Source organism: Pollachius pollachius (assembly GCF_949987615.1).
Source record: "Pollachius pollachius genome assembly, chromosome: 2".
Classification (NCBI taxonomy): Eukaryota; Metazoa; Chordata; class Actinopteri; order Gadiformes; family Gadidae; genus Pollachius; species Pollachius pollachius.
The window spans coordinates 24,371,407-24,396,645 of NC_136935.1; the positions used below are offsets into that span (position 1 = coordinate 24,371,407).

At 47.2% G+C, this 25,239-nt stretch overlaps 1 protein-coding gene across 2 annotated transcripts in view; it reads right to left on the reverse strand.

The window, feature by feature from the left end:
- Window positions 1-3,888: 3,888 nt before the first annotated feature.
- helz (helicase with zinc finger) overlaps window positions 3,889-25,239 on the reverse strand; it is a 112,738-nt gene continuing 91,387 nt past the window's right edge. For both annotated transcript variants that reach the window (XM_079730923.1, XM_079730924.1), the window contains 11 exons: window positions 24,499-24,727; window positions 21,653-21,971; window positions 19,146-19,191; window positions 14,789-14,976; window positions 10,697-10,901; window positions 10,435-10,517; window positions 9,832-10,315; window positions 9,413-9,698; window positions 8,514-9,129; window positions 7,510-7,810; window positions 3,889-7,206 (listed from right to left, as the gene is read on the reverse strand). In XM_079730923.1, coding sequence (XP_079587049.1) covers window positions 6,740-7,206; window positions 7,510-7,810; window positions 8,514-9,129; window positions 9,413-9,698; window positions 9,832-10,315; window positions 10,435-10,517; window positions 10,697-10,901; window positions 14,789-14,976; window positions 19,146-19,191; window positions 21,653-21,971; window positions 24,499-24,727 — 3,224 coding nt within the window. In that variant the 3' untranslated portion in view covers window positions 3,889-6,739. The remainder of the gene's footprint in view (window positions 7,207-7,509; window positions 7,811-8,513; window positions 9,130-9,412; window positions 9,699-9,831; window positions 10,316-10,434; window positions 10,518-10,696; window positions 10,902-14,788; window positions 14,977-19,145; window positions 19,192-21,652; window positions 21,972-24,498; window positions 24,728-25,239) is intronic.

The window sequence follows — 25,239 nt, forward strand, 5'->3', positions numbered from 1 at the left end:
AGTCGGCGTTTCGAAGATTTTTCTAACATTGAAAAAGAAATAAAGCTGTACTCAACTCCCTTCCTGATGGCTGCAGAAGACGTGCAAGAGACTCTGTAGATGGAACTGATCAAAATGCAGTGTGATGACCATCTGAAGAATCAGCACCAGCTTCTCCCTACCTGACTTCTACCGGAGCTTGGAAAAGGCCAAGTTTCCTATGATGACGCGCCACGCAAAAAGATTGATGAGCCTGTTCGGCTCAACATATATATGTGAGCAAACATTTTCTCTTTTAACCCTGAACAAAAGCAGATTGAGAAGCAAAATGACAGACAGCCATCTCTGTGATGTCCTTCGCATCTCAACCACCAAACTTACGCCGGACCTGCCAGCCATCCTTCAGTCCAAAGCGCAGCATCACTGCTCCCACTGAGTGTAACGCTGTTCCCACTATAGGCGAGTTAAAAATATATTACACAGCATTCATATGTTAAGACAGTATTAGACAAAAACACACGAATGGTACATGTCTACATGTAATATTTATTTTATTTCTTTGCACTTCATTTGAATTTGTATAGTAATACTTACATGTTACATTTGCTTTTACTTAACAAGTATAGAAAACAATAAGACTGTTGAGTTCACTATTTGAATGTGAAGAAGTTGTATATTTTCTGCCTTTAATACTTTCTTTTCAAAAAGAATGTACCTATGTAAATACTGTTGAAAGAGAATTATTTACTTCTTCTTTTCAGGGTGTTACAGAGACAGACAGAAAAGCCCTGATTAAACTGGTTAAAAATAATAAATACGTCATCTATAAACAAAGATATAAATGCATCAAGTTATTGTGGTTTCATACGGTTAAAAATTTGTTATTTTTGCCAAGTGGCCCGGCCCTTCGTAGATTTTTCTGTATGTGGCCCTCAGTGAAAAAAGTTTGGACACCCCTGAATTAGATAGATGAGGAAAATCATTAAATATAATGCCTTTGTATTGTTTAAAACTTGAATGTGTCAAAAAGGATTTGCAAATGAAAAAAAAATCTATTTTCGATACGTTTTACAATTTAAGCTCACCATGTCCAGTATTCAGAATTCAAAACATTTATTCACAAATAGGCTATGTTCTATTGTTTGGCACGCGGAGCCAGCCAGTCCTGTGCGAGTGTGCAAATTAGCCATGTGCGCCAAACTGAGGAAAGACGCAATGTGTAGAACTGATTGTTGTGCATAGGTAGGCCTACTGCAGGGTTAGTTGTGGTTGGTTGTGGTCTTAGTGAAACAGCCTAGCCTTGGAGTTGGAGTAGTTGGAGTGATGTGCGAGAGAGAGCGCACATGCCGTGGTGATGTTTGGCTTGTTGTGGGCTTTGTGTATATGTTCAATGATGTATGTCTGATCGTATTAGCTGTAGATGGATGGTTAAATAATGTCACAAGATCGGTCATACTGCAGGCTCTCATTTGCAAGTACACTGATTGTGTGCCCGTCTCCGATATGCTATATACCTGGCATTTATTCAGTTCATTGTTCTTCTGAGTGCGCCAGAATGGTGCCAATTATTGTCGTGTTTGCATTGTAATGCACAACTTTGCCTCTCCTTGTTATAAAATAACGTGCATCCCAACAACTTTAGCCAATGCAGGCTCCTATGTCAATGTTGCTTTACGAGTGTGATTTAAGTGTGTGCGTGTGTGTTGTCATTTAGGCTATAAATATAGACTGATTGTCTTGGCTTGCAATTCTCTTGGCATCCATGAAATATTATAATGTTATGGCTTAGGCTACTGCATATTGAGAACATTTAGTTCGGTGTTGCGCAACAATCTGGCGATGAGGACATCTCCGAATATTGACGGGTATTTCGCACACTGCCATCTCAATATATAGCCAAACATATAAAATTATAACACTGCACTAGACACAATTTTCCACTAGCTAGTGGTGGTCAATACATTGTAGTGTATTATACTGCAGAGAAACTAGTAAAGTCAACACAGCTTTATGTTACGGCGTAACATGGCAGGCACTGTAGTTCTCGACAATGCCTTAGGCTACTTTAGTCTGGCATTTCTCTTCACTGATTGGTTAGAAAGCTTTCAAATTTAGTGGTCAAGCAAAAAAGAGGGAGGGGCTCGTTTTGCAAAGCGGCTAAATACGTCTCAGCCACGGCTTAGAGCGTTTAAACCGGTTGGATTCCGTACGATTCAGCCTTTTACCGCGCCTTTCTAGGGCCGGATTGTGGCCTTCTTGGCTTTCCATATTCCATAGGGGTAGGGTTGGACAAGAAGTCCAGCCGGTGAGGGTGCGCATTTCGCGATTGCTCATTCGCGTTATCGAGCAATCGCGCATAAAATACATTTCAAAGTGGACCGGCCCACCGGGAGACCTCCCGATCTTCCCAATCTCCAGCCTCTGCTGCAGAGCGAATTAAAATCGCCGACAGAACGGCCTGGGGGTCTAACACCGTCATATATATAAACTATAACTGCATTTCACTTTATTCGCAATTACACGGGTCTTCTCAATGCCATGGAACGCTCGTTCATTTGCATGCGCCCTTCACAACTTCCAGCGGTGAATTATATTTGATAATTCACCGTTGCTAAGTATAACCATATATAACCGTATTATTGATGCTGTCAAGGAAAACAAAGGATTTTTTGTGTTAGGGAACAGAACGCGGAGACCCAAGTGCTGGACACAGGGAGGCAGAGACCAGGGCAAGGGCAACGGGATTTATTGACACAGGTACCGGGCGGGCGATCGGGTAGGCAGGCAGGCGGAAGGAGAACTAGAGAAGGGGAGAGGGGATTACCAAGGGAGCAAGGAATCGGGGCAAGACTTGAACAAGAGCTGGTAGGGCGATACTAACTTGTAGCAGTAAACGACGAACTGGCGCCGGCAGACTGGAAATCCCTGACTGAAGTAGGGTACGGTGATTGGCATATTACCGGCAGGTGCGTCGAGGGGATGAGGACCAGAAGCCAGCAGCGGCCACTAGATGGGGGTGTTGGACCGCGTAGCAGGACGTAGCGTGACATTTTTGCCTCTAATGACGTCTTTGGTATCGCTCCGCAAGTACCAGTAACTTTTCAACCCCAGCGTCTTCGGTTGCTAAGCGCCGTCAACCTCTTTGGCGGACAATTTCCCTGCTGATCAACATTACGAATGCTGGTAACAAATAAATTGTAAAAAGACACACCACGTGAAGCATTTATTTCGTTTTGGCAAGTAGCTGTGTAATAAGCGGGATAATTACAGTGTATTCACACACACGTGGTGCTCGCATGGTCGTAGCTCATTGGCGGGCCAAATTCTCTGGGCGGGCTAAGCAGAGAAAGGGGAGGTAACATGTCTCCGTATGACGACATAAGGGGAAAAATCCAAATCACCGCATCTGAGCTTTGTTTTTTCAAAGGCAGAGCAGGATAGCTAGTGCTCGTTTTGCTCAAGGAGGTAAGCAATATTTAAAAAATAAATAAAGTTTGTCAAAAAGTGTAGTCTATAGACATAACGTCTTACCTGGGCGAGTGTGTCAACGGCAGGGCCGTTATGTTGATCCTGTGCTGCCGTTGTCTTGAAACGTCTACGTCAGCGCGCACGTGTGCGGTGCGTGCGTGCGTGTTCGTGCGCGTGTGTGTGAAGTGCAGGCTGCTTGACACTTGTGCACTTGACCAAGTGTGCCGGAGTAACTTGTCCAACAAGCCTGCTATTATATAGTATTAAGATAAGATCAGTAATATTACTTATCTACAGGGTCTTAAGTTCACAGAACCTCGAACGCTGATGATCAAGAACATGATCAATAACATAGTGTAGCACTGAGGCTTGATCTGTCCCAGTACACACAAACACACACGCACACACACACACACACAAAGACCAAGATTTCCAATAAGCTTCATTAAAAAAGAAAAACACTTTAATAGAGAAACAGAAAACAACCCCCCCCCCCCCAAAAAAAAGAGAAGAGTTAAAAGAATCCTTTGAAACACAGTCTAAATCTGCTATGAGGCCCACCAGCCAACGGATCAGAACATCTCTAGTAAACGGTTCTAGTGAACGGCTTGAAGGGTGCTGGAGCTTGGAGAGGTGCCTCCACTTACTGCAGAACCGTGGGGGGGGGGGCACAGGCTAGCGAGAACACGCTGGTCTCTGGCTGGCTGCCGGTGCCTTGCTGACCACTGGGCCATCAGTTCTACCATTAGAAGAGCAGTACAAATGCTGCTGTGCGCGTGTACCTTTATCCCAAACTGATGAACGTTCCCTGGGGTCTGGGACCGTTCATGCTCAGCAGGAGGGGGGCCTGGGGTGTGGTTCAGGAGGGGGAGGAGGTGGGCCTGGTGGAGCAGAAGCCTTGTGGTGTTTTAAACATCCCACTGAAGAGCAGGATGAGGCCGTTTGAGGAGCTCTTGTATTGCGTGTATTTGTGGAAAATGGTTCTGAACTGGTTTGTTTCTGACAAAAATTGAAAATAATAATGGCACCTGGTAGCGAGCAACATGAGCACAGCCATGCTAAATAAGTAGAGAACAGAAAATAACTCACACGACCAGTACATATTCCATGGACATGGTAGTAAAATAGTAGAATGTTTTTTTTCTATAATGTCACAAGTCATTGTACACATCAAATAATATACTCAAATTTGACTGTATTGTGAACATAAACCTGTTTACTTATCCACCCCCCACAAATCAATACAAAGAGCTTGAGAAAAACAGAGGGGGAGGGGTTAAAATCAGTCTGGTCAGCTGAACATGCACGGAACGAAAGGTCAAACAAGAGTTCAAAGAGAGAACCCCCCCCCCCCCCAGAACGCACGCTCCGGGGGGCTCCTCAGCCAGAAACTATCTCACAACATCAATCAGGTCGCCTGCACCCCGCTGCAACATGGACGCTGGGGAGTGTGAGAGGGATTTGCATAATTAAAAAGGACACGCCTCTCTGAGACAGCACGTCCAATGGGGGGGCACTCCCCAAAACCTTTTTCTTTTCTTTTTCTTTTTTGGAAATCTCTAGAAAATGTGTATTTACAAGTATGCATGTATAATGGACTGAATGGTCTCTATTAATCATCTGCTGACTGTTACCCAAGCATCTCCGGAACTCTTAGGAGTCCCACGGCGACCCCTCCCCAGCGGCCTCCAGTCCGCTCTCCTAACCATCTGACCATCCTAATCCTCATCATCATCCATCTTCTGATGTGCGCCGCTTCTTTTTGCATTCTATCTTTTATGTTTAGGTAATAAAAAGAATATAAATAATGAAGTACAGCCAGCTGGTAACCTATCTCAGATGGTAAATACAATTGTTCACTTACTTTTAGGCCTTCAGCCAGTGAATTATGAATCCCTCTGAATGAAACCAACCTAAAAACTGATGGGATACATGTAGTCAACTTGACCTTTGACCACACCTCTAAAAACACTTTCTTAAAGACTAGCCTTTTCACCTTTACACCCCTGGGACAACTTCCTCAGACACGCCAGCGTTTCCCCCTGGAGATGAGAACCTGACCTCCTACAAACCCCCTAACCAAGTGTATGGAGACGTATTCCTCCATGTAGCCCTGCCCTATGACCCAGGAGGCCTGTGGAGCCTTGTGGAGACAGTCCTCCTCATCCGCCGAGGCATGCCTGCGTGTGTGTGCGCATCTCTGTGTGTGCCTGTGTGTGCGTGTCTGCGTGTGTGTGTTTCTCCTGGAGGACATCTTCCTCTGCTGTAGATCATGTGTTTAGGACAATGATTTCCTTCATAACCTGTTTTTTGTTTTTAGTTTTTTAAATGAAACATGATTGAGTGTGAGATAGTTTCTATAATTGTACAGAATAATAGCCATTTTGAAAGAAAAAAAATTACAACAAAGAAAATCAAAATGCAAAACAACAACAAACGTGTTCGGTTAAGTGTTAAAGTAATTATAATCAGGCAAACATAATCAATGTGTAACCACGCTTTAGGTCAAATGAAAAGTCCCAGTGGGGAGGAGAAGCAGAAGACCTGTTCTCAGGTGAACGCTAACGTGGACTTCTGTCTGTGGCAAACACTTCATTATGATGTTTATCTATGTACAGATTAGAGGAAACAGGTCTACTTCTATACACCGAGTCAGCTGACCACTTAGCAACATCTTTTTGGTCTTTTTTCTTTTTATTTTTACTGCAACTATAGAAGTAGGAAAAAAACCAGGCGTACAAAGACCACTGGAACGGAAAGATAGGAAACCACGAAGAGCCCTGGCGGTCTGAGTAGTCCCCCGGTCAGCACTCACCCTTCAGCTTGTAAGAAAACGTCCTGGCCGCTAAGTGGTCAACTAAGTCACATCTTTTTAGGCTTTTTTCAAATTTTGGATTTTTTTTTTCTTTTGATTTTTTTTTCTGAATTACGTACATTTACAAGTTTACATAATATAAGTATATATTCATATATACATAATGAGTATGTATATATACGGTAATGCGTTCATTATATATATACTTAGGTCTTTGTTCTTCACAGACATGTGAATATGTGAGAAGATTTGACTATAACAGATAACAAAAAGGCTGAAAAAAACCAACAAAACAAAAAACTATTGATAGCACTTTTTCACCAGATATTTTATCCCTTTTTTTATATAGTTTCACAGTTTTACCTTTTTTATGTATATTTTTTTTTTATATTTAAATATCACTTCTTGAGGAGGGATTGGGAGGAGCTTAAGCACTCAGGGATGGGCCAAGTGGTTGGGGTGGGGCCTTACATAGGCTTACTTAAAGTAGGAGTAGTACCCGTTACTGCCATTGGAGCTGCCGATGCTTAGCTCCTGCAGCAGCGAGAGCGGGTCGCTGTTCTTCTTGGACTGCTCAGGCCGGGCGGCGGGCCGGGGCTTGGGCGGGGCCCGCAGGGCACTGGCATACGACATGGTGGGGGGCTTGGCCTGGTTGGGGGGCCCCTGCCCAGATTCTGGAGGGCCCTGCTGCTGCTGCTGTTGTTGTTGCTGCTGCTGCTGCTGTTGTTGTTGCTGCTGCTGCTGCTGCTGTTGTTGCTGCTGCTGCTGTTGTTGCTGTTGCTGCTGTTGCTGCTGCTGCAGCTTGGCGTGGGGCATGAGAGGGGGGAATTGTCCAAGGTGCGGGAGGCTGGCTCCAGCCGGGGGCTGCGGCGGCTGCTGCCCTGCTGGCCCCTCCGCTTTGCCTTGCTCCTCCCCCGCGGGCCGGAGGGCCTTGGAGGACACCGCTGCAGGAGAGGAGGAGACGAGGTTTGAGTAGAGGGTATGATAAACAGGAGGAGACAGGTTAAGAGTAGAGGGACGGAAGCTACAGGAGGAGAAAGGTTAAGAGTAGAGGGACTGAAGCTAAAGAAGGAGGGAAGACATGTTAGAGTAGAGGGACTGAAGCTACAGGAGAGCAGCTAGGTTGGAGCTACAGGAGGCTGCTAGGTAGGTACCTACCTAGCAGCTCTCGTGGTGGTGGTGGGGGAGTATCTACCTAGCAGCTCTATGTGTTGGTGGGGGGGGGGGGGGGGGGGGGGGGTACCAACCTAGCAGCTCTCGGTGGTGGGCTAAAGAGCCGGCGCCGTTGCATGGAATGTTGTGGAAGGCGCCGGGGGCTCCTCCTCCGTTACTGGGCCACAGCTCGGCCGGGGGATAACCATAGGGAGCGTGGCCGGGCTGCTGTGTGTGGCCGTGGCCATGGTCGTGGGGGTGCTCCTGGGGGTCCGGCTGGCAGAGCTGGACCTGCTGGGATAGGCTGGTATGGGCGCCCGAGGGGGAGGGCTCGTCGGGGTAGGTTGAGGAGATCCGCCGCTGGTAGAGGGGCCGCCCGGGGCCCCTGGGCTCGTACTGGGGAGGAGGAGATAGAGACTGTCTACAACCTGGTACCATAGAAGAAGACACATGGCAGCCTGCCTTGGGACCATGGTGGCATGGGACCGCTCCCAGTACCCTACCTTCTAGCTCCACAACTACATTGTAACTCACATGGTTCAGACTGCGCTCCTAGGATCCTGCTACCTGATCCATCCACACAATGCTAACACTTTGGTGTTAGCATTGTGTTGTTGGATCAGGTAGCAGGATCCTCCTCTGAAACCTCCTCATCAAGCCAAGGGCTACCAAACACCATTCTGTTCTGCTGAGAATGGTTCTGGTGGTGTTGGGCCATCAGTGAACTGGTGACTCTCTCCTCTGTCCCGGTCTGCAGCCAGGGCAGAACTTGAGCTCACTGATCACCGTGACTCTTAAAGGGGACATATTATACCACCAGGTGTGAGTGTGATTAGCCTTACAAGCCGTTTCAAAAATCTGCCGCATATGACATCACTTGTGGGCTTGTCCACCTAGATCTGTGCCGGATAGAACAGTCTACCAGCCTACCCAGTGGACTGAAGTAAACGTTGCTCATCTATCCAACACAGATCTAGGTGGACACGCCCACTATGTCATATGGGGCAGATTTTCGAAACGGCTTTTAAGGCTAATCACACTCACACCTTGGTGGTATAATATGTCCCCTTTAAGGTCACGGGGTCAGGAGTCTTCTCACCTCGTCTACGTTGTGGAGAGCAGTGGTTGCCGCTGTGGTCCTGGGAGACAGGGGGTGGTGGTACGTCTCCGCTCCTGCCCCCTGGCTCTGCTGCTGCTGCTGCTGGTGGAGCTGCATCAGATGGACCTGCTCCTGCCTACTGGGGTGTCCCATTACAGGCATCCCGTACGGAAAGCTGTGGCCTTGGTTCCCGAGCAGGTGGCTCTGCTGCGGAGGAGGCGGTCCGCCTGATGCAGCTCCCCCGTGAGACCACTGGGCCTCCGGAGGCAGGTACTTGCCCTGGGAGAGCGGGGGGGAGGCGGGAGGGCCCAGGGTATGGTGGTGGGGATAGGAGCCGTGGTTATAGAGGGCGGTGCCAGGGTGCTGTTGGTGGAGCTGCTGCTGGGCGCCCAGGTCTGCCAGGAGGTCTCGGCCCGGGTCCTGGGGGTATGGCCCCGTGGGGAATGCCGCCATGTGATTGGATGAGGCGGCGGACGGCGAGGAGGGGTCTCCGGGGGAACGGGACTGGACCTGACGGTACTGGAGGAGGCGGGACTGGGGGGGGGGTTGCATCTCCGTCTGCTCCCTGGGATCAGCCTGCTCCTGGGGGGTCATCTCCCTCAGGAGGCCCGGGTACCTGGGGGGGCCGGACACAGGAATAGGGTTTGATGGGCAAAGAGAGTCCAGTTATCCAGAGACTTGTCCAGAAGGACTTCATGTTCTGTTTTTAGTAACCGCCTACTTATCACAGGGGCGTTTCTCACCTGGTGAACCAGGTCCTTAATAACCTCAGACTCATCACATGGCGTGTCTCACCTGGTGAACCAGCTCCTTAATAGCCTCTTACTTATCACAGGGCATGTCTCACCTGGTGAACCAGGTCCTTAATAACCTCCTACTGATTACAGGGTGTGTCTCACCTGGTGAACGAGGTCCCAGGTGCGCCCGGCGAGGCCCCCTCCTCTTCCGTGCTGCCCCCAAGGCCCCAGGCCGCCCTCAGGAGCTGGTGGGGGAAGCGAGGCAGGCCGGGCTGGGCCATGCCGGGCTGGACCATACCGGGCTGGGCCAGGTGGGCCAGCTGAGGAGGCAGAGGGAAGGCCATGCCGCCCTGGAGGAAGGGCCCCCCAGGCTCCCCCCACTGGCCCAGCCTCGCCGCCTGCTGCTGCTGCTGGCTGAGGACCTCCAGCGCAAGAGAGCCTTGCAGGTCTGTGGGGACACGGGGTTAGTCAGCGGGATGCAGAGGATACTTCCACACGCCCGACAAAATTAATGCTCTTTTCAAGACTTGTTTCACAAACGGGTTTGCTAGCGGTGCTAGTGGTCTTGGAGCTCCACTCACCCAGGCTGTCCGCCAGGCCACCGTCCGGCCCTTCTTCACCAAAGTTGTTGACCCTGCCGGGCTGCAGGAGGCCGGGGTGGTGGCCGGCGGCCATGGGAGCCCTCATGGTGCTGGCCCCGTCGTCCACGGACTCGGAGCCATCCAGGGTGGGGGAGTGCACTCCCCTGTGTGAGGGGACAGGTCCACCGAAGAAGGCAGGGTTGTGGTTTCCGCCCGAGTAGGCGGTGCTGAGCTGCGTCTGCTGGCTCATGGCCGGGTGTTGTGGAGGCTGGCCCACCCGGTAGGGCAGCCTGGAGACTGGGAACTGCTGGGGGAAGGGGCGCCCCCCGGCCGGGTGCGGGATAAAGCCCTGGTTCGGGGGAGTCAGGTGGTAGTTGAGGGGTCTCTGGCCTGCCGAGGGGTCCTTGCGGTTGAGCATGGCGTTGGGGAAGGCCCCCGGGCCGTCGATCTGGGACTCCAGGCCTCGCCCCGCGTCCACGTCCCCCTGAGAGACACATGAGAGCGTGAGTTCTCGGCCCTGGGAAGCCCTTGACCACTGTGGTCCATGTTGGATGGTCTGAGTGATGGTGTGAAAGGAAGAAGAGGTCAGTGCGTGTGACTCGCCTGCTTGTCCTTAAACTCTGCTAGTTTGCGTTCTGGCGTCTGCAGACGACTCTGCTCGGGCTTTGGACAGCCTTCCAATTTACCTGGAAAACAAGCCCAGAAACATTTATAATGATTGCGGCCACAAGGTTACCTCATTTTACAAGCTAAAGATAATACAAACACCTCCTTTAGAGAGTTATTGTACCCTAAGTGGTCTTGGACTTTGTTTAATGGCATTTATAAAACATGTGTTGAGAACTAGAAGGGCCCAGGGACCCACCGTTCCTGAGAGGGTCGACGTGCAGCTCCTTGTCCGGGCTGGGCTGGGCCAGGCCCAGGGGTGAGGGGTGGCCCACCGTGCCGTAGGGCAGGGACGGCCCGCGGTTTTGGGCCTGCAGCAGGTTGAAGTTGTAGGCCATGGCCGCCTGGTGGTTCATGATTCGAGGGTCCATGGCGAAGCGGTTGGGGTAGCCGGCCCACGGCAGCTTGGAGAAAACATATGAGAAGTTAAAGCACAATGAACCACCGCCATGCTGCTGACAAACCAACAAAAGAACAGAAAACATTGACCATGTCTGCCTTCATACTCGGTTGTTTTGGACACATTTGTAACGGTATGCCCATCTGTACGAGACAAGAGTGGTGTTTAGATAAGCATTTGCCCATTGCCAATACTTTGGTATTTAGCTCTACTACGTCTCTGATGACCTCAGGCTATGCCCCTTGATGCTTGGATGTGATTCAACATCCTGCAGGCATCGGAGCATTACTGCTGCAGAGCCCTGTTAGGGTTAAAGTTAGAGTTAGGGTGTCCAAAGGGGTGAGGTTTAGGATTAGAGTTAGAGTTAGGGTGTCCAAAGGGGTCAGGGTGAGGGTTAGAATTAAGGTTAGGGGTTAGGGTGTCCAAAGTGGTCATCCTACTTTGGTCACCCTAGGACCACTGACGGACTGCTCAACCTGTTGTCAACCCATTCCATGCACTAATGGCTCCAAAGTTTATAATTTCTTGAAATTATTCCAACCAAACTCATTTATCAATAATTCAGTTAACATTATTGTGATGCCCACTGGGCTGAGTTAACGGTAGAGATAGTATTGTGCATACTAGGTCGGGACATGCATACTTTCTTTTTAATAATTCAACATTTGCCTCAAGAATAGGATTGTGTGTAAACCCATGCATAACCCAGCGCTAGGTTTTGACATTCTCCGTAGTAGTTGGGAGCTGGGGTGACCCAGGACTAAATACCTAGCCTACACAGGGCATAGCCACATGGTCTACATTAATTTTTAAGTCCACTGTCCATTCAGGTACCCTTCTGCTGCTGCTTCCCATCCATTAAATACACACTTTAGGCAGCATTCAGCGCTAAGCGCATGGACTTTACATTGTTTCAAGAGCCGAGTTGTTTTTACAGCCCAAGCAATGCTCAAGAGCTTATCAGGTGATGAGCGTTGCCTGTTTTGGTCCTGACTATAACACCTGTAATATAAAGGCATGTCATTCAGACGTGATAGACTAATGGAGAAGGCCACCAGGTCAAGGCTCATTCAGACCCTCTGCAGTTCCTGCCTGGGGAGGGAAGGGGGAGAATGCTCCTGCTGCTCCACCTGAGCCTGCACTCCTAACAAGGCCAAAGGGCACACAACGCAGCTTTAATTATGCAGAGCGACGCCCTTGTTCCTAAGACTACTGGGAAACCTGAACATGGATTGTAACCGGGACTGTCCACATTTGAGCTCCAATTAGTCTGGAAACTAGGGGTGTAACAGTACACAAAAGTCACGGTTCAGTACGTACCTCGGTTTTGAAGTCACGGTACGGTACAGGACGGTACGGTTCATAGTTCAGGGGAAATTTAAAAAAAACTGCTTGTTTGTCAACAACGGAGAATGGCCGTAGATCAGCAGCAATGAAAACACCAATAAACTTGGTTATGGCATTTGCATTTCTGAATTCCCAGACAGGGGTTGTTGAAATAGTGTCGTGAGCTGGGTTTGCACAGCTCATTTTCTTTTCACATCAACGGTGATAGTAACACCTGGATGGTGCCTTTTCAAATGCGTGTGCATGTTAAAATGCTGTACGTAGACACAGAGAGCCCTCTCCGTAGCCGGAGAGCCTGTCGGAGACCCTCTCCGTAGCTTACGTGCGCATCCAATATTTTTTAACTATCCGTCGACGCAAAGGACCTATTGGTCGACGCAACGGAGACGGCAAGGGCTGTGATTGGTCCTCTAAAATAATAATTTCCGAAATCACTTCTCTGGTTTGACTTTGCACCTTAATTACTTTGTACATTGTTTACTTTGCACCTTAAGGACCAATAAAACACCAAATAAGATTTGAAACGCTTTGGAAGTTTATTTACAACACTGCTTACACGGTTTGTAGTCAACATATAAGATCGATCGGGCCGCGAATTGCATTGCGTATCCGACATACCGACGGAGAGCTGCTGAGGGGTCTCCGTAGCTACGTTGTCGGACTACGGAGTCAGAGTAGTATACTTTGGCTAAACGGTCCGGGGGGAACTCCGACTTCAAGTTTTAAATTACGCATCGCAAAACAAGCCTTTACATTTGCCATATTAACGCTATGTATGCCACATTTACGCACCGCGGCCCACCTCTGTAACCACACCGAAGTGCCTGTACCGTGACGGTTTGGTACGAATACGTGTATCATTACACCCCTACTGGAAACCTTAACGTGCAAAAAAAAAAGATTACTCAAATAAAGGCACATCTCAGTAGGGCCTTCGGGCCTTTGACCTGATTTTGTGAGCCCTTTGGATCTGCGTGGCGGGTTGGGGTTGGTGGACGCTTGGGGAACGGCGCACCACTATAATGCCCTGGAATGTGTGGCTGTTCTTCATTCTACCGTCCTCTCACTATCTTCTGATTTCTGGAATGTAAATTACAAATGGCCATAACTACATTCACTACTCAAATATGAAAACCGGAGGAGGCGTTGAAAAGGCTTAGTTGGACTGTAGGTCACTGATAAAGAATGCTGTAGTTCAGTAGATCATAGGTTATTGCATGCTTTACTCATCTGCCACAATAACTAATCACAGCATATCATTTGATTCAGCAGGTTCATTTTCTTAATCGGTTTCTCAAACCTCATTATAACAGTTACTTTAATTGGCAGACCGGGAGGGTAAACAGATCCCAGTCTAGTCCTGGTCTGTCAACTACAGGATCTCCTCAGAGAACATGGCATTGGAGAGGAGAGGAGTTATGCATCACATCCTGTTGGAGATCTGCACCATTTTGGGATGCCTTGAGAATTGGAATGTAAAATCCTAAATAAATGCAAATATACAGTGTGCTAGGTGAATCAAAACATTGTTTTGCACGTCTAGCATGAGAAACACTGTAGCCGTTTCCATCTGCAATGTCTCCACATAATTATATTAAGCGTTTCATCATTAAATACTAAACGATGACCAAAACGGATGACCATGAATAACATTCCTACGCTCCTCTGGGTCCCAAACGGTAAATACGTGACGGGGAGGAACATTCCTCGGGATGGGAGGATTGGTGGAGCGGAGCGAACAGACTTCATTCTCCCAGAATGAAGACCTGTCCAACAACCTGGCTCTGAGGACATGTTGGATAGGTCTTCATTCTCCCAGAACCCCCAGGGAGCCTGTTGACTGAGCTGTACTGCTCACAACTTAAGGGGTCTCTGTAGAGCGTTGCTGAACGTTGAAACACATCGCATTCATGAAGCCCAGTAAGGTTGGAAGCTAAATTTTCTCTAATTCCCTTCTCAAACCTTTACGTGGTATCAAATGTACTCATAATAAAAAATCATTTAGTATTAATTGTGGAAACTTACCGACATTCAGCAGTATACTATGATGCAATATGCCACAAGGGCGACCACATCTCAACCGTCACTTGGTGACAGCGCTGGGATTGTTACCCTGAGAGAGCTAGCCAGGGACAGCTAGCCTAGAGGAGCTAGCCAAGGAGAGCTAGCCTGTGAGAGCTAGCCAGGAAGGGCTGGCCTGGGAGAGCTATGGAGGTAGCCTGAGCCTGGCAGCGCTAGCAGCTAGTTCAGCTAGCAGCGCTAGCTCCAGCAGCCATCTTGGGTGTTGTTGAAATGCCTCACGTCGTGCCTGCAACGTCACCGTATTTGTCCCGCCTCATGTTAGATAAACGCTGTGATTGGTCGGCCCATTTCGTACCGGGGAGAAGAAAAGTTCTATGTGAGAGAGGGTAGATGTATGTGCAGAGCAGGCAGGCCAGATTGGTCTGGTTCCCAGCCTAGTAGTTACCATACCTATAGTAACTACTATAATACACCAAACATTCACAGAGGACCTGCACTGCACGCAACAGGGGGAGGTCTCACCGGCAGGGGCATGGACATCACCATGTTCCCCCCGTAGACGGCCGGGACATAGAGGATGCTGGCACCGGTGTGGGGGTCTATCCTCTGCACCGGGCTGGGGGACTTGCCCAGGGCTGCCGGTGTGCCACCAAGCGGGGGGGTGAAGGCCCGGATGGGGTTCCCCATCAGCACCGCGGGGCTGGCCTGGACTGCAGGGAACAGAGGACAGGGTTAGCATGAGGCGTATCATAAAGAAATACAGCTGTGACTCTACATAAGGTATAAGGAGAATACTGCACATATTCTAATATATATATAAACAACAAAACAGTCTGACCATATTACTGTAACATGTATTCTGCTCACTGTGTTATTACTGTAACATGTACTCTGCTCAATGTGTTATTACTCCAACATGTGTTCTGATCAATGTGTTATTACTGTAACATGCAAACCCTAAACTATGAAAACCATATTCAATAGAATATGAAGGAGACTGTAGGTGACATATTGTAAAGCAGATACGTCTTCATAGTAGACTCCCGCTGTAAAATGCGTGTGCAGATGATTCCATTTGAAATAATAACCTTGTCCCTTATTGGCCGCTCATAATCTCTGCGATAGATGAAGTGCAATAATGATGGATGATTGCCTTGTGTACGTGTGTGTGGTCTTATTGCCGGGTCTCCAGTGTCGTTATGCTAATCGTCCAGTCGCTCACCTCGCCCTACATTATGTGGAACATCTCCCTATTGTGTTCAACTCTGAGACACGTGGTGTGTGTGTGTGTGTGTGTGTGTTGACGTGGGGGTTGTAAATGCGATGTGTGTGCCTGCTCTTCCGTAATGTCTTGCCATTACTTTGGAGGATATGAAGTTATTAAGTGAAAGAATCTCCAACGATGACGCATACAGCGAACATTTATTTGCACAGCGGGGGGGTTCCTCTGTGGCAGCAGCTCAATTCTAAAGCCCATAATCTCTGCAACCCCATTGGCTGACGGCTGAGGTCCTCAGTAACAGGCCCCTTCCCCATCTCCTCCCAGTGCTGCAGAAGTACAAATCTTTGTGTAGACATGCAGTAGCTTGACGCTGGTTTGACAGACCTTCCTACAGCGAGGTAGGATTGAACCTCAATGATAGTTCCCTACAGCACAGTGGAGGTGGACCTCAATGAAAGGTCACCATAGCGCGTTAGGGTCTAACCCAGGGGTGTCCAAACTTTTTTCACTGAGGGCCACATACAGAAAAATCTACGAAGGGCCGGGCCACTTGGCAAAAATAACACACTTTTAACCATATGAAACCACAATAACTTGATGCATTTATATCTTTGTTCATAGATGACGTATTTATTATTTTTAACCAGTTAAATCAGGGCTTTTCTGTCTGTCTCTGTAACACCCTGAAAAGGGGAGAAGTAAATAATTCTCTTTCAACAGTATTTACATAGGTACATTGTTTTCGAAAAGAAAGTATTAAAGGCAGAAAATATACAACTTCTTCACATTCAAAAAGTGAACTCAACAGTCTTATTGTTTTCTATACTTGTTAAGTAAAAGCAAATGTAACATGTAAGTATTACTATACAAACTCAAATGAAGAGCAAAGAAATAAAAAAAATATTACATGTAGACATGTACCATTCGTGTGTAATTTCCATTTTTTTTTTTCTCATTTTTTATCGCCCTAATGCGCATACTGTCTCATACTGTATTAACATATGAATGCTGTGTAATATATTTTTAACTCGCCTATAGTGGGAACAGCGTTACACTCAGTGGGAGCACTGATGCTGCGCTTTGGACTGAAGGATGGCTGGCAGGTCCGGCGTAAGTTTGGTGGTTGAGATGCGAAGGACATCACAGAGATGGCTGTCTGTCATTTTGCTTCTCAATTGGCTTTTGTTCAGGGTTAAAAGAGAAAATGTTTGCTCACATATATATGTTGAGCCGAACAGGCTCATCAATCTTTTTGCGTCATAATAGGAAACTTGGCCTTTTCCAAGCTCCGGTAGAAGTCGGGTAGGGAGAGAAGCTGGTGCTGATTCTTCAGATGGTCATCACACTGCATTTCGATCAGTTCCATCTGCAGACTCTCTTGCACGTCTTCTGCGGCCATCAGGAAGGGAGTCGAGAACAGCTTTATTTCTTTTTCAATGTTAGAAAAATCTTGGAAACGCCGACTGAACTCTGTCATGAGAGTTGCGATCACAGACACATATTTATCCTTTTTAGCAGAAATATTTGCCTCTGGAAAAGCAGCATTGATTTCTGACAGCATGGGGAAATGCACAACATTGAAGTTACGCAGTTGTGTCTCAAAGAGACGGAGCTTGACACAGATTGATTTCATGTGCGCATACAGTTGTGGCACAAGTTGGTCTTTTCCTTGTAGGCTCTTGTTCAGTGTGTTGAGATGGGCTGTAACATCGACTAAAAAAGCCAGGTCTGCCAACCAAAGAGGGACATTCAGCTCAGGAAGAGGCCGGTCCTTCTCTTTCAAAAACTGGTCAATTTCCGACCTCAGTGAATAAAACCGCTTCAGCACGGCGCCGCGACTAAGCCAGCGCACTTCCGAATGGTAGAGTAGGTCCCCGTATTCAGCATCTACATCAGACAGGAAAGCTTGGAATTCTGTGTGGTAGAGCCCTCTTGCTCTAATAATGTTGACGGTTTTCACAACCGTGTTCATTGCATCGCCAAGCTGGACTGTCTTGGCACAGAGGGCTTCCTGGTGGACGATACAGTGCATTTTAACAGCGGCGCCTCCACACTCTCTGACCTTTGCGCAAACCAAAGAGGCCATTCCTTTACGCTAGCCTGTCATAGCCGGAGCCCCATCAGTTGTTACTCCACACATCTTGTCCCATTTAAGTCCGGTCTTCTCAATTTCATCTGACACAGCTTCAAACATGTCAGTTCCCGTTGTTGTGCCCTTTGAACTCCTCAGATCAAGCAGCTCCTCCATAGTGCAAAAGTTGTCGTCAACTTCCCTCAAAAATATCAATAGCTGAGCGCTGTCGGTGGCATCTGTGCTCTCGTCACATGCAATTGAATAAAAATCCAAAGCACTGGCTTTTTCCAACACTTGGTGTCTTACATTTGCTGATAGGTCTTCAATTCTCTGCACAACTGTGTTCCTGGACATGCTAACATTGTTAAATTCCTGCATTTTCTTAGGGCACATTATTTCAGCAACTTTTGTGAGACACTGCTTTACAAATTCACCATCGGAGAAAGGTTTCCCATGTTGTGCAATCAGTTTTGCTACCTCATAGCTAGCCATTGTGGCACTTTCTTGTGTTTTGTTGGCGCGGCTAAAAAACTGTTGTTGAGTTTGCAGGCTTGCTGCCATCTGTTTCACTTTAATTTGTCGCTCGGCACCAGTATAGGACATGTAGCTGCTCTGATGTTTAGTTTCATAGTGTCTTCTTACATTGTAATCCTTCATCACGGCAACACTTTCCAAACAAATTAAACAGACACACTTCCCCTTGACTTCTGTGAAGAAGTATTCATTTTCCCACCGTGGCTGAAATTTTCTGAACTCACTTTCGATCTTCCGTTTCTTTGGTTCTGCCATCTTTTCTTACGGGCAGGAATTTTTTTCTTTGATTGCTCTTGTAATGGGGAGTCACCTGACTTGTTCGAACAATAGCTCCACCTAGTGGGTTTACTAAGAAATGCAATAAAGTCAAGCAAAAAAAAAAATCATAAAAAAACAAAACAAAAAAAAAAGAAGATATTTTTAAAATGTGCTGCGGGCCATTCAAAAGTGGGCCGCGGGCCGCAGTTGGCCCGCGGGCCGTAGTTTGGACACCCCTGGTCTAACCTCACTGATGGGTTCTCCCTGCATTGCAGTAAAGGTGAACCTCACTGATGGCTCTCCCCACAGCGCGGTAGAGGTGAACCTCACGGATAGCTCCCTACAGCACAGTAGAGGTGAACCTCAATTAACCTCAAAAACAAGGCCCTTTTGGAGGGATAGAGGTGGAATCACATTTTAATTATTCACTGTTAAAGAATGAAATCCCCCTAACTTCAACAACTTGTTTTTGTCCCCAGCCAGGATACATTTGCAGTAGAGCCCAGTGCTGTGACAGGCCTATAACTACAGGCTGAGCCCAGTGCTGTTACTACAGGCTGAACCCAATGCTGTGACTACAGGCTGAGCCGAGTGCTGTGAGTACAGGGTGAGCCCAGTGCTGTAACTACAGGGTGAGCCCAGTGCTGTATCTAAAGGGTGAGCCCTGAGCCCAGGACTGTGACAGGCCTGTAACTAAATGGTGTAACATATGGAGAAGACTGGGGTAAGCAGCATGAGCCTGGTGTGCTTTGGTTAAGAAGCTGGGTCACAAAACAGGAAGGAACGCTCACCAAATCCTTCAGGGGGAAAGTGCTCCGTGTGGTTGCCATGTTTCCCCTGCAAAATAAATTGGATGAATTAGAAACAGATTGAGGTGGAGGGACACACAGCTAGCTCATTAGAAACAGACTGAGGTGGTGTGACACACACAGCTAGCTCATTAGAAACAGACTGAGGTGGAGGGACACACAGCTAGCTCATTAGAAACAGGCTGAGGTGGAGGGACACACAGCTAGCTCATTAGAAACACACTGAGGTAGAGGGACACACAGCTAGCTAATTAGAAACAGGATGTGGAGGAACAAGTAGCATCCAGCTGAGGCCCCGAAGCTGCACACTGAGGTGTGGCAACAGCACTGTGGTGTGGCAACACACTGTGATGTGGCAACACACTGTGGTGTGGCAGGTCTGGCTTTTTCGGCTTCTTTCGACGGTTTGCGTCACAGTCGACGTTGTTCGACTTAATTAGACTGAAGTCAGAAGAAGAAGAGGACATGCACCTGTAAGTATTTAGCGTCTTTATATAGTATTTGTATTTTTCACGTTTATATCCATCTTCTAGCTAATTAGCATATGTTTTGGGTTAGGGTAATCCTAACCCTAACCCCTATAGATACTTTTTTTCATTTTATTTTTAATTAGATAAATTATTATTAATTATTTGATTGAAATTTAAAGGTACCATGGCATAAAAATCCGCAGCGGGCAGCCGGCAGCGCGCGGTTCATTCTACTTCAGATTGATGTGGAATTGGAAGAACCAGAGACATCTGAGAACCCAACGCAAACGTTTGTGATTCATAATATCGTCTGGAGGCACACACAGCTTTTGGCCGTGATAATATATTTCATATGATATAGATATCTATGAATAATATGATATTATTTAGATATAGAACTCAAGGACTCCCGCCGTGTTTTAGAATATTTACAGAACACAGCCAAAGGCTGTGTGCGCCTCGCCATTGCGATACATCCACTGTAAACAGAGTGCATGGTACCGTGGCCCTACCCCCACCCTCCTCCATGACCCTCCTCTCTCCTCCTCATTTGCATTAAAGCTACATACACCGAAACGGTGCGTTTGGGGAAGGCTCAATGTGCGACTGGCTCGTAGTGGCTGTATTCTGCACCACGGCAGAATTTCGAGAACGTCTTCAAATACTGTGTTAGGGGCCCACTAATATCTATATTAAAGCATCCATAAAGTAGCATGCCATGGGACCTTTAACATGAAAAATGCTATATTTTTAATTAGCTTAATTATTATTTATTATTTTATTGTGGTGTTTAAGGTGTTTGGCGATGACCTGATGTGGCTGGGCGTCATGTTGAGTGCTCAGGAGCGCTGTGAGACTCTGGGTTCAGGTGATGGCTGGCTGCTTCTACATTAATCATACTGACAGCCAGGCCTGGAATTTCGTGATTTGAGGGGCGAGGCCACTTGGCCGGCAGCAGGGCAATTTGTTTGGGGCCACGAAGGCCACATGCCAGGGGATCAAGGCCATAAGTTAAAAAACATGATTTTGATTTCATTTAAGTAGAAGAATCCATTTCTAAAAGCATTAATGCCTTTTTAAAAGTGTAACAATTCTTGAGAAATTGTTCATTGTTTTGCAGTTTTTATCTGCATCTTGAAGAGCCCTTTTGCAATAATTCTCCACTTCTTTTTCAAAAGGAAAATAAGTTTAGTGAATTTGATGAATTTTGTTAATGTGAAAACTGTATTAGCCTATAAGATTAGAATTTGCCATAAGTAATATATATTTTTTAATTACACATTATAATTACGATTATTTCAAAATGACAATAACCCTCCCTCTGCCGTCATGGGGTCGCCAGTGTTACAAGACGGGCGGGAAATCTGGCCCAATCTGGCAACACTGGCGAGGGCGTCACTTACAGATCCTAAGCAGTTTTAAGTGCAGCAAAAAGCTCCACTGCGCTTTAACTTCAGAAATGCTTCAGAAAATGTAACTTGTGTGGACACTACCGCATTACTTGGTCAATAAAAGAGCTACTCAAAAGCTTTTTAATTAGGGAAAAAAAGCTATTTGTTGATCGTTTTTCAACTAACAGTACTAACAGTTCATGGCCGGGGCAGACTTGACAGGAGAGGGCAGAGAGGCAGGGGGAAAGAAAAAACATAACGGGCACCAAGGGGAAAGAAAAAACAGCGCGGGGCACCCAGGCCACACTGGCCGATGGGCATACGATTTTCAGAAGGGCATCACGGCCAGATAGCGGAGCAACGACGGTCATGGCCGTCGGTGAAATTCCTGCCCTGCTGACAGCTAACACTGGAGGCATCAGGGATCATCACTCTTTTCTGGTGTCTCTCGTTGACTTGGTGAAGATCAGCAAGGTCAACTAAATTAATGGAGTTCATACTCATGTGTGTGCTCACAAGGCTAAGTAGGGGATGGCAGCAGTGGAGATTGTCAACCTTTAGCTAAGCACCATCAGACACACACCAACATCCAACACCTTCTTCCATCCATGCACCTGCAGGCTCTCACCTTTGGAGGCGACTGCTGTTGTGAAGGCTGCTGTTGCTGCACCTGCTGCTGCACCGGAGGCTGCTGCTTGGAGGTGGCTGCCTGTGGGTGCTGCTGCTGCGGGTGGTGTGAGTGTTGGTGTTGGTGGAGGTTCTGGCTGGGCTGATGGGAGCTCAGCAGGATTCGGAGGGCCCTGGGGATGAACTCGGGGGCCAGCGGGTTGAGCACATAGGTCTTCTTGAGCTCCAGGGCCTCCAGCTGGGACTTTATCTGCTCGTAGGTGATGCCGTGCAGGCTGGTGTTCTGGTGGCAGATGGAGATGAAGTGCTCCCAGAACTTCCTGCAGAGGGGGGTGAGTGGGAGGGGTTAAACCAACTTAACATAGTGTTCCTCTTAGAAGTGTTACAAAACTGTCCTTGCATGTCTGGGTCTTGTTTCAATGAACATGAAGTCTTGGTCATGTGATGCTTCATGTTGTGGGCGGGAAGAATCGATCCACAGCCAACAGAAACATGGGCGACACTTTAGACAAATATAGAAGAAAGCTAGAAAAATATTTGATCATTCTCGCCAACTACTTTGGTTTGATACAAGTAGTATTATTTACAATCTAATACAAAAGCCAACAGTAATGAGTGAAAAACAATCCTGTGTCAGGACTGTAATTACAATTGGTAAAGTACAATAATGGACGACACAGGCAGTCCTTTATAATGAAGCCTCTGATTGGAGTGCAGCTTCATTTGTCGACCCTTTCCATCCATGCCCCAATTCCCAAAGTTTTCCCCCTTCTCCACTGCTGACTCCCAACCATGCAAACAAACAATACAACAATTCATACATCAATGTGTGTCGGGCGATGGAATCTATGTCCATAATGTCCCATCATGGTTATTCTAGATGACCGATGCATGATGTGATGGCCAGGGGGCGCCGGAGGAGGGTGGGGGGGCTCACGTCTACTGATCATGACAGATAAAGTCACGTGGATAAACATTTAGAAAAGAGGGTATTTTTTAACATGTTTTTTTTATCCAACATTTAAGAGCAATGTCTATCAATGTTCACAAGTCAGTGTGTCATGCTCCTGACAATATCACATGCTCCTGGCAAGATTTAAATATTTTCTTATCTCATATCACAATCCAAATCTAATCCATGAATTACCTACTCTTATGGATAGATGGAGAACGAAAAAGCTGGGTGACAGATCCATGAAAGAGACGGCAAACTAGTTTTGATCTCCACTCTTCACTCTGATTAACGGAGCTTATCGGTGGACATTCTGCTCCACCAAACATCTTCTAGAGATCTGATATTATTCTACAGGGCATGTACATTCCATCTAAAAGCAGCTCTCTCCTCCTGCCTATCACTTCACCATTCGCCTAACTTCAAGTGGAAGATGTCTTCATTCACACATTCAAAACTCAACAGAATCACTGCGTTTGCTTCTTGCTTTGATCTAAAGTAAAGAAGGCATTTATCTGCTAAACACCAGACTTTTTGTTGTCCTGCTTTGCCGATGCAGTATCAAGCCTTCCTCTTATTTCCGAGCTTCTATCGCAAATCATAGATTTCCGTGAGAATTGATTGTATTAAAAATACACTCTTTCTGTTCAACTTCTTTCCGACATCTTATGAGGACATTTTTTCCAATGCTGATGAGTATCTGGCCAATGTTTAAATCAGGATACATAGTTAAATGGTCCAAAATTAACTCAAAATGAATTGGCTGTAGCATTGTTGTTGAGACTGAAATAGCTGGACATTAAACTGAGTAATAAACGCATCTCAATAGCACTTCATGTAGTTCAAAAGTAGACCTGTTTTTTAAGTGACAAAGATATTGGACATTCAAGGACCTAAGAGCTGACCTATGAGTCCCATGTGTCTTTGAGTGACATTTGACCTGGTCCATGTATGAGCCCTATGTATCCCTGGATGTCAAGTGACCTATGACCTGGTCAATGTATGAGCCCCATGTGTCTCTGGATAACAAGTGACCTATGACCTGGTCCATGTATGAGCCCAATGTGTCTCTGAGTCACATGTGACCTATGACCTGACCAATGGATGAGCCCCATGTGACCTATGACCTGACCCATATATGAGCCCCATGTGTCTTTGAGTGACATGTGAACTATGACCCAGTCCATCTATGAGCCCCATGTGTCTCGGACAAGTGACATATGACCTGGTCAATGTATGATCAGAGGGACTTAAACTGACTTAACATAGGCTGTATATAATACTGACTTAACATATGTGTACATAGCTGGAAACAAATGTAGACTTGTAGACTGAAAAAAACAAAGTACACGAGTACTCTGGAAGAAGAAGGCCCCTTCTTTCTAGCTGTTATTCTATCGGCCATAAGGATTTAGAGTGTGTGTGTGTGTGCACATGTGTATGTGTGTGTGTTTTCACCCAGGCTGACCCTACCAGACAGACCCTGCTGCCTCAAAGGGCAGCCGAAGAGTTACCCTGGAGATGTGAAGAGGAAGTCGCAGGCTTTGTGTACAAAGTGAATTTGATATAAGACAGAGTGAGGGAGATGTACAGTGTGATGGAGATGGGGATAGAATGAGAGAGGGACAGAGTGAGAGATATGGTCAAGGTGAGAGAGAAGAACATAGTGAGAGAGAAGGAAAGAGTGAGAGAGAAGGACAGAGCGAGAGAAATGGACAGAGTGAGAGATGGACAGAGTGAGAGATGGAAAGAGTGAGAGAGAAGGAAAGAGTGAGCGAGAAGGACAGAGTGAGAGAGATGGAGGGTGAGGCCCCCATGCAGCAGCCCGCCCCACTTCCCCACTGCCCCCTGAAGTCCCTCCTCCTCAGCAGCACTGTGGATCAAGAGGACAGTACCTGCAGCGGCCCACCGAGCAGAGCGCTATGGGGTCTCCAACCACGGCCACCAGGGACTGGGCCCGGGTGATGGCCGTGTTTAGCAGCTTGTAGTTGGACAGGAAGCCGTAGTCCAGGTCCTCCGTGGAGTCCTCCACCAGCTGCTCCTTGCGCTTGATGGCCGTCTGCTTGTGCTTGCAGGTGTGGCGCGTTCGCACCGTGCTCAGGAACAGCACCCGGAACTGCTTGCCTGGAGGGAGGACATGTTGGAGTGATCTATATCTAAAACACCTTTCTAACAATGAATGGGCCTTGGTGCCGAGCCAAGGCATTCACATTATTCATCAGCTATTCCAAACTTAATTCAGTATCTAAATTAGTGCTGCCGCGATTAGTCAACGGCAATTTTTTTAGTCGATGAGTCGTTTAACTATTGACCGCCTATTTATTTTTGTTCTCCCGTCTCAAACACCTCACTGTAATTCAGCGGTCCCCAACCACGGAAAATCTGAAGTCCACCGTGAACCGCGACATGGAGGAGAAAGGGATTGTTGCAAACGGCAACAATCCCTTTCTCCTCCATGTCGCGGTTCAATCTGGACAGATTCCCCGGTGGAGCCCCGGCTGCGGACAAAAAATTGGCAAAATCCCCCAACAAACACTTTTTTTTGGTTCTTTAATTAGTCAACTCATCGAAAAATTTGTCGAAAGATTAGTCGTTAGAAAATAATTCATAGTGGCAGCAATGATATTATATTAGGT